At 51.9% G+C, this 9,366-nt stretch overlaps 1 protein-coding gene across 1 annotated transcript in view; it reads left to right on the forward strand.

Moving 5' to 3' along the window:
* MRPS18A (mitochondrial ribosomal protein S18A) overlaps nt 1–9,238 on the forward strand; it is a 17,099-nt gene extending 7,861 nt beyond the window's left edge. Inside the window, exons 3-6 of the mRNA XM_077764893.1 lie at nt 2,664–2,771; nt 5,459–5,582; nt 5,812–5,881; nt 8,833–9,238. Coding sequence (XP_077621019.1) covers nt 2,664–2,771; nt 5,459–5,582; nt 5,812–5,881; nt 8,833–8,977 — 447 coding nt within the window. The 3' untranslated portion in view covers nt 8,978–9,238. The remainder of the gene's footprint in view (nt 1–2,663; nt 2,772–5,458; nt 5,583–5,811; nt 5,882–8,832) is intronic.
* The last annotated feature ends 128 nt before the right edge of the window (nt 9,239–9,366 follow it).

Genomic DNA, 9,366 nt, shown 5'->3' on the forward strand with positions numbered 1-9,366 from the left:
CTCGCTCTCCCGCTCTCTCTCGCTCTCTCTCTCTCCCTCTCTCTCTCTCTCTCTCTCTCCCTCTCCCTCTCTCCCTCTCTCCCTCTCTCCCTCTCCCTCTCCCTCTCTCCCTCCCTCCCTCAAAATAAATAAACCTTTAAAAAATGAAAGAAAGAGAGAGAGACAGAGAGAGAAAGAGAGAGAGAAAGAGCCACTGTGCCTGAACTGAGGCATCTGTTATTTGATTAAAGTGGCATTTTGTATGACAAGGTTTCACAGGTCTTTGTTGATATGTTCTTTGGTGGGTGGTAAATCAGTTTTCCAAAGGGGAAACCGAGGCAGTGGTGAGACTAGAAAGCCCAAGTTGACCTGTGGCAGGAACCGTGGATCTCAGTCCCTTTCTTTCCTGCCTAGAATGACCAAGCTACTCCTTATGTGACACAGTTAAAAGGTGACACTGTCTGGGCCCTGGGCTTACTAGCTAGCGCCCCAGCTTGCCTGTCTGTCGGTTAAGAAGCTAGAATGATTCTTCATCCACCTACTCCCCCCTTTCCCTCGTTGGAACCATCTCACCTCCCTTCCTCAGGGAGTCATGGGGCCTAGATTATCCTATAATCCCTAAAAGACAACGTTGTTTTCACATGGCCTACCATGCTTCCAAGAAATCCTCAACCACTCCACAGAGCTCCCAGAAGCCTCTAACTTCCATGTCAACCAGGGATTTAACCCTTCTGGCAGCCAGCCAGGCTCGAGCCTCCTTAAAGCAGTCTTATCCCCCGACAAGCCCTTAGGGTCCCCTCTTTGGGTCTTCCCCAGAGTACTTCCTCCAGCATTTCACTGGGTAACCTCAAAACAGTTCTTTTTAGGGGGCTCCCATCCCCTCTGGGCACCTCTTTTGTTCCCTTATTCAAAACCAAAACAAGCATTCATCCTAGAAACTCCATGCTGGTGGAGAAAAATATATCTGGCTTTTGAATATGGAGTATTTTCCATATGGGGCATGAATTTGCTATTTGCAAAATAAACATGGAGACATTGTGGCCCTGTGAGACCCCTGGCTAACTTTGGGTACTGCTCACTCTCTGGGTCTCACTTTCTTCATCTATAAAATAAGATGATGATGCTTCCTTCTCTCTAGGTTACAGGGGTAAAATGAGGTGACACATGTGAACCACTATTAGCACAGAGCCAGGCATACAATGGTGAATTAATAAATGTTAGCTCTCTCCCCCGCCAGATCCACGTTAACCTCCTCCCAAGATCTACCACGCAGCTCCACGTTTTCCCTAATGCACTTCTCCATTTCTGGTGTGGCTGTGGTAGCCTTGGTAGAAAGTTAGGTAGCAGTGCCTGCACAGCCATGCATTGCATCTGGCTCCCTTTCCCTTTTGCCAGTTCTTCCCCAGGAGACAGTATTGCCTTCCTCCCAGAGCCTCGCAGACCTGTCCCAACCTCTCTCTCATAATCCATGGCCTCAATCAGCAAGGCTTTCTAAACTCCCCCTCTTGTAATCAGAGCTGCCTCCCAGATCATTGGCTTATTGCACTTAATAATTCCAAGGCTGTGTCACAGGATACAGCGGCAATGGCGGAGGTCATTGCACACGTGGCCTCAGCAGGATTTGAAAGGTAGCATCCAAAATGATGAAAGCAAGGAGGAAAGCAGGGGAGTTTATCTTCCCATGTGTGTTGTAAAAAGAGAGAGAAAAAGCAGGAGGGCACACAATACCTGCTTGTAGAGGCATAGGTCAGGCTTCCTCAGCCTCAGTGCTACTGGCATCTGGGGCTCGCTAAGTCTTTTGTGGGGTCTGTCCTGTGCCTTGTAGCATGGTTAGCAGCTTCCTAGGAAGATGCCAGTAGCACCCCATCCCCCAACTATAATAATCTAAAATGTCTCAGACATGGTCCAGTGTCCCCTGGGGGGCCAAATCCTGCTTGTTAAAGAAGCACTGGCATAGACTTACCTCTGTAAGATGAAGCTGGAAACAGCAGTTTCCTCCGAGAAGGATATGTGGGATGGGAGGGAGACTTCCTTTTAACTGTGTATCCCTGCACTGTTTGAAACTTCTTAGCATATGCATTTATGACTTTTTCCCAAAGCACAAAGCATGATGCTCTGGTGTGTTTTTGTTTTGTTTTGTGTGAGGAATGAAAGGTAGCATTCAGCTGATACAGCAAACCCCTCCCTCTTGCCACCAACAATTAAGTCTAATTGCCACTACTCTTTTTTTTATGTTTTTAGTGTTTGTTTGTTTTTGAGTGAGAGAGAGAGAAAGAAAGAGCATGAGTGGGGGAGGGACAGAGGGAGAGGGAGACACAGAATCTGAAACAGTCTCCAGGCTCTGAGCTGTCAGCACAGAGCCCGATGTGGAGCTCGAACCCACAAACCGTGAGATCATGACTAGAGCCGAAGTCAGATGCTTAACTTGACTGAGCCACCCAGGCTCCCCTAATTGCCACTACTTTTAAATGCTACCAAATCTTGTCTCTGTGGCCGCTCCTAAGGCCCAGTATATAAAAGCTGCAGAACCACCAGCATAGTTCAGATGGGGAGACCTATTAGCTACCCCCACAAGATCCCCAGGGATGAAATTTCCCCAGCATCTCACCATTCTAGGGATTGCTCAAGGACCTGAGGCCCCACGTAGCCCTCTCCCTCACTGGCTCTCTTTCTCTGCTTCCTAGATTGAAGGCCGCATGACAGAGACCCCCAAGGAAAGTCCAAACCCCCCTAACCCCACTGGCCAGTGCCCCATCTGCCGGTGGAACCTGAAACACAAGTATGGCTATGAGGTGAGTCTGCTCAGAAACTCAGTTCTGCATGTCGTGGAGGTCATGATCCCTGCTTCACTTAAGCAGCATCCACCCTCCCCAACCCCAACCCCACCTGCCAGCCACTGCGTCTCACGGAGCTATCGAAGACAGGAGCATTTTGTCTAATGGCTCTCAACCCTGGCTGTGCCAGGGAGCTTAAAAAAAAAATACCCAGCCCTCTCAGCTGACATTGATTCCATTGGTCTGGGGTGTACCCTGGCCATCATTATTTCTTAAAAGTCCCAGGGTGATTCTACTGTGTAGCCAGGGTTGAGAGTCACTAACTTAGATCATGGTCTGGTTGCATGCAGTTCAGACCACCAGGGCCCTGTAACCCAGTCTTGCAGGGTGTGTTCCCAAGGGGATGAAATCAGGATCTAGATTTGGCTTTTCTCCTTTTCTTAGGAGGGTATATTTGGAGAGTCCTCACTGGGGACACACTACTGCCTCTTTCTATATGAATCTTATAAACACTCCTATTTGCTCCAGCTCTTCTAGAGCTGTTATCTCCACGGAAAGATGAAAATGGTGAATAACAAGAGGTAACCCGCACTGAGTGCAGGCTCCGTGTCAGGCACTGTTGTAAGCATTTACATGTCTTAATTCTCTTAGCTTTCACAATATCCCCATGAAATAGGTATTTTTTTCACCCTTGTTTTCTAGATGAGGAAATTCGAGGCATGGAAAAGTTGATGAATTTGCCTCAGTTCACCCAGCTCATATCAGAGCCAGGATATAAACTCCAGGAATACAAAACCCAGGCAGAGCCTACTATCCTGACTACTGCTCACCATTCTCTCTAGAAACAGGGAGGGCCTGGGGGAAAGGACGCAGCCCTAGAAAAATCCATACTTGTCCTTCAGAGTTCTATTGGTGACATTAAGCACCCTATTTTTAGGTTTCAGGTGATTCAGGCTCTGGGCCAATTTGACCTGCAAGTTGTCCCTGTGCCCCTCTGTGGAATGGGATGACTAAGGGCAGAGATCCCGGTCAGGTGGTAAGAGCAGGAGAGGCCACATGCCCATGGGATCTGAACAGAATGACCCAACTAATCTCCTGGGCTGGGAGCCTTGGCTCTGGGCCATCCAGCAGGGAGGGGGGCTCCTTTCACTCTGCCCTGGGCCCTTCTGCTCATGGCTGCCTGGAGTAATCGGAAGCCTTCAGGTCACAGAGCAGTGTTGACAGCTTCTTGTGACATAGAAGTTAGTGGGGTTGTGTCCATACTTAGAACCCCAGCTGAAGATGGGGAAGTGAAGCCCTCACCTGCCTAACCACCATGGGGCACTCTTTCTACCAGCCGTTTCCAGGAAATGGATTTGGCTGTGTTTATCCAGCAGAAGAAATCCAATCCCCTCCAAGGTAAAGGCTAAAGTTGTTTTCTTTTACCTCTTTCCACTCAGGACAATGTTAGCCTGAACTGCACAAAGCTGTTAGCTTGCTTGGCAGCCTACAGTAGGGGGCTGGGGCTGTGGGCCCAGTTTATTAGTCCTGGATAATCCAATCCAAGTTCTTTTCACCAGATTCTAAAGATTACAGGGGTGGGAATTGGGGGCCTGGGTCCCTCAGGAGCTGTCCAGTGATTAAAACAAATCTGCGGTTATACAGCAAGGCGCCTGCCAGGGCAGCAAGTCAGTTTGGAACATGACTGCTGAGACTGGCATGCCAGGCCCCTCAGGTGGGCGGGGCTGCCATCTCCATCGGGAAGTAGTGGCTTTATTTAACCCCCTCAGCCACCCAGCGTCAGTTAGAAGGGGAAGTGGTGTCTTGTCTTGATTTTGGCTCTTTTTGTCCTTGTTTCCTTGACTTTTCCAAAGCAGAATCATGGTCCAAGGGAAGCCTGAGAATCCATTTGCATCTGCTCACAGGGGGCTTAGAAGATGAGGCGTTTAACTTCACAACCCTGGTCCCCTCCTACTCAGCTCATATGTTGCCTCACACTTCCAAGGGAACAGCATAAGTTGGAGGCGTGGTCTGTGTGTGTTCTGGCCCCGTGGCCTGTAGGCTTTGGGATAGAAATGGTACCGATTTTCCCATTTTCCCACTTTTGTGGAAATCTATGATGTGCCCCCATCTCACCCAAGGCAAATAATAGACCTTTCGTTAAACCAGGAAAGATACTGCTAGTGCTCTAAAGATTAATGCACTTTTTTTTTTTTTTTGAGAGCAAGCTGGGGAGGGCAGAGGGAGGGAAGGAGAGAGAGAGAGAGAGAGAGAATATCTTAAGCAGGCTCGAGGCTCAGCACAGAGCCCGACATGGGGCTCATTCTCACGAACTATAAGATCATGACCTGAGCCAAAATGCAGAGTCCAGTGTTCAACCAACTGAGCCACCCAGGCACCCCAAAATTAACCCTTCTTGAAGAGGTTTCTAATCGATTAGAGTTTCTAATCTATCAAGGATTCTCACGGAGGAGCTGGGAGCCTATGAGGTTGGAAAATCTTACCAAGTTGGGATTCAACTTTTGTTAGGGTAAAGGTGGAACAGCACACAAAGCCATATATGAAAGGTGTGATATCAGATTGGTTCCTGACGGAGATACCAACCCCTTGGAGTGCTGGGGTAGGATGTCCATCCCCGCCCCCCCAAGCCCTGTAGACCACAAGGCCCTGGTTCCTTGTATCAAACACCCACCAGCTGACTGTCTGCAGTTTTCCCTTTCCACTAGGATGTTCTGCTGCTCAGTCAGTTCATCCGGCCTTGCGGGGGCATGCTGCCTCGAAGGATCACAGGCCTGTGCCAGGAGGAGCACCGCAAGGTTGAGGAGTGTGTGAAGATGGCACACCGAGCAGGTAGAACGCTCTTTTGGGGCTAAGAGGGGCAGAGGGCTCTAGGTGCCATCCCACCCTTTGCTGGTCACCCCATGTTCCAGCTCCTCCTGGAAGAGAAATGGACATCCAGAGTCTTCATTATACCTGCCACCTAGTGCCAACCTCCCCCCCCTTGGGCTTTCCCCCTAGCCCCTAAGAGCTGCAGAGGGAGCTATAAGACCATTCCACATGTGCTCTTGCCTCCACTCAGGTCTGCTCCCAAATCACAGGCCTCGGCTTCCTGAAGGATTTGTTCCGAAGAGCAAACCACAGCTCAACCGGTAAGCAAACCTGAGTGTCAGCACCTGGAGCATTCAGCAAGCCCTCGGACCTCACTGTATTCCACTGGGGAAGCCATTTATTGGAGCTTGTCCCGCAGCTCTGAGAAGCTAGAGTGCTCCTTGGCTGTCCGTTCCTTCTGTCCCTCCCAGCATGAGCACCCACCGCTGCTGCGGTTGATGCCGTGCATGCTTCTGTGAGCCTCCCCTGCCGACCTCAGCCTCTCTCCCCTTCCCTCCCCAGCCAGGCACTTAGCACAGGGGCAAGGAGGGTAAGAAGGTTTGCTGGTTGGGCATTAGAATGTGCTAATCCCCTGTTTATGACATCATACTGGGTTGCTATGGGAATGTCAGAGCACTTCTACAAACTTTAGTATCCCAGCACTGGGGTTATTAAAGGGCAAAATGAGGCCTTAGAAATGGGAGGGCTCTTTGGGGTAGGGCCACTGTGCATGTCCTACACTACAGGGCTTCAGCATCCACATTGACAAGATTGCAAATGGTGCTCCCTAGAGGCTTGCAGTTAACCTGCACAGCTTCACGTGGCGGCTTGGGAGGTCCTGAGCTTTTGTAGACGAGAGGAAGGCCCCCTAGATCCTGGAATCAATCAGTCTGCCTTTCAGCCTAAGCAGGGTGGCCCCCTCTGGAATAAGAGCAGATTCCTGTCTCACACTCAGACAGCTCCTTTCCCTCCCCCATCTCTGACATTACCACACTCACATCTTCCTAGATCTGTAATACCTCCTTGCTGAGGATAGGTCCAGGTTTATAAAGTGGATTTTGGTCTTGTTGCCCCTGCCCTCTTCAGTCTGTCCAGCTGCTACTATAACTGCTCTCTGTAGGGGACCAAAGATGGTTGAAGCAGAGCAAGACACTGTACCCATAGCAAGCTTCTAAGACTGATCCCCAACAAAATGCAGGCACAGAGGCTGGGAGGCCAGGCACATACCAGCTACGGATTGCTGGACTGGGGGTGCGGGGCCAGAGCTGGGTCTTCACTAACACCTCACCGGCACCCTGGCCCCATGCCCATCTCCACCTGTACCTCCCACATTGCTAGCTGGGCCATCTGCCAGCAGCCCTGGGGGAGCAGAACATTTTAACCTCTTCCTGTCTTTCCCGCTTGTGCTCTGGACCATTTGGGGGCTGAGCCTACCCTCCTGCCTGACTTGTAAAGAGACAGCAGCAGGCCTGAGGACACAATCCATCCTGCCCTCGGGCCTTTGAAGCAAGGCCAGGCTCCCTCCCTTATATCCGGTGTCCTTTAACGTGACACAGGATTGATGATGTGTGGGGGCTCTTGGGTTGCAAAAGGCCACTCTGGGGGGGAGGGGAAGTCCTGGCTATGAGGGCGCTTGATTCCCTTGCAAGGGACTTTATGATTCCATCCAGAGATCCTTGAGCTGTCATGTACTGGCCCAGGCTCTGCTGGGCCCTGGGGAGCCACACTTCCCTCTTCCCTGGCCCCTTCGGGAGAGATAGGAAGGAGCCTCAGTTCTTCCTAGAGCTGGAGAGTTCCCCAGAGAGCTAACTGGAGGCCACCCAGGCATACCCACCCTCCACCCCCCCCACCATGTGACTGTTTCATGTGGCACAGGCATCAGGCCCAGGGTTAGCTAAAGCCTGGCTTCCCTCTGGTCTCTCCGGGGCAGGAGGAAATTGGCTTTAGGGCAGCAGCTCTGGAGAACCTGGTCAGCCTCAAGATCTTCTGGGGTCCTTGATCCCAATGAGCATTCCTTTTGGGGGAACCTGCTCCCATACCCCATCTCTTAACCCCCTCTGAAAACTGGGAGATGCCAGCTCAGGGACCTGCCAGGTGTTCCCCTCTCTTCACCTTTACTCTTCTGCTGTCCCAGCACCCCCAGCCATAGACAAGCCATCCCTGGGCCCCACCTACTACACAAAAGTCTCCCTGAAGTGGGCATTGACATTGACAGTATACTGGAGAGCCCTCCCTTCCCTGCCCACCTCCCACTTGGAGTGTAGGCCAGCACTTTCCCACAGCTTTTTACTTCCTCTCAGAGCTGCTCCCTTTGCATGGGACTAAGAGCAGGGAAACCAAGGTCCAGGGGAGTTCGCCCGAAATGTATAAATCAGCAAATCTTTTTTTTTTTTTTTCCAGTTTATCCAAAAATTTTCAACCAAGGTGATTAATTTTTTTTAATGAAAAGGTTTCTCATGAGGGTCTCTAGAGGTTGAGCCCCAGCCTAGAGTAGAGGCAGGGGAGGAGCCTGGCTTTGCCATGGCTGAGCTTTCAGGACGAAGGGTGGGCCTCTCTGGACAAGATCCAAGTTTCAGTCTGGATGGAGTAAACCCCAGTCCCAGCCGGCATGAGCCACTTTTCCGGGAACTGTCAGGGCCCTGGCCATCCCCAAAGGAGGCCAAAGGACTGTGGGCGGCAGCCATCTTTCCCCACCCCCCTCCTACTTACAGGAACCTTCCTGGGCTAGGTCTGTGTCACGGGCCCTCACCCTTGGCTCCCATCATGGGTTGGGTGAGGGTCAGGGGTCTACACCAGTTATGGCTGCCCAGGGGTAGCTCCCGGAAGGCAGGGGTGGCAGAGTGAGCCAAGTGGGGAAGAGGGAAGGATTCCTCCAGGCCTTACATCAGCCTCTCCTCTCCCCATGACTGAGGCCAGAGAGGAATGATCTGCTCTCTGGGCAGCCTCTTCCCCCGCCTCCTCCCCCAGCAAGTATACACACAAACATTGACAACTCATAAAGATCAAGGGAGCGCGTGGCCCTGGGCTGCCTGACCCTGGCCACACACGCTTGCGGCAGCAAGAGCCCAGCCCATCTGTTTACGGCACACTCAGTCGTTGCTCCCAGGAAAAGCCCCTGCTCCTCAAGAAGGGAAACTGGTGAAAGGCTTTGGCCCGAGGAGACAGTACCCACTTCTCCAGCCCTAGCGTGGGCCTCTGCCCTCACGGCCACCTCCTTGCACTCCCTCCACAGGTACCTGACCCGCTGGTCTCCCCGCTCTGTCAAGCCCATCTATAATAAAGGCCACCGCTGGAACAAAGTGCGCATGGCTGTGGGGTCACCCCTCCTGAAAGACAACATCTCCTACTCAAGAAAGCCTTTGGTGCTGTATCACTGACGGGGGGCAGAGCTGCCTAAGAACGTGACCAGAGTTCCCGCACTCCGGCCCCATGCCACATGGTGGCCCAGCTCCTCCAGCAGGCACAGGAGGCACTGGGACCAACTTCAGGGCCCTCACCCTGCCCAGTGACAGCATTGGGAGGGTGGCTGGGTCCCTGAGCAACAGTTGTGGTCTTGTAACTGGCTTGGGCCATGCTTAGTGCTGGGGGCCGGGAGTTCTCCCTAAAGGAATACCATAAAGCCAGGCTCATGGACTCCACCACTGGGTGTGTGCTCACTGCCTGTTGAGTGCAGGGGTCTTGAGCCCATTTCTAGCCAGTTAACTGAGCGTCGAGTCACTAATCTCTTGTGGTAGGCCACATGAGTGCCACCAGCGGAAGTTCATGG

This window comes from Crocuta crocuta, unplaced genomic scaffold (genome assembly GCF_008692635.1).
Source record: "Crocuta crocuta isolate KB4526 unplaced genomic scaffold, BGI_CrCroc_1.0 scaffold44, whole genome shotgun sequence".
Classification (NCBI taxonomy): domain Eukaryota; kingdom Metazoa; phylum Chordata; class Mammalia; order Carnivora; family Hyaenidae; genus Crocuta; species Crocuta crocuta.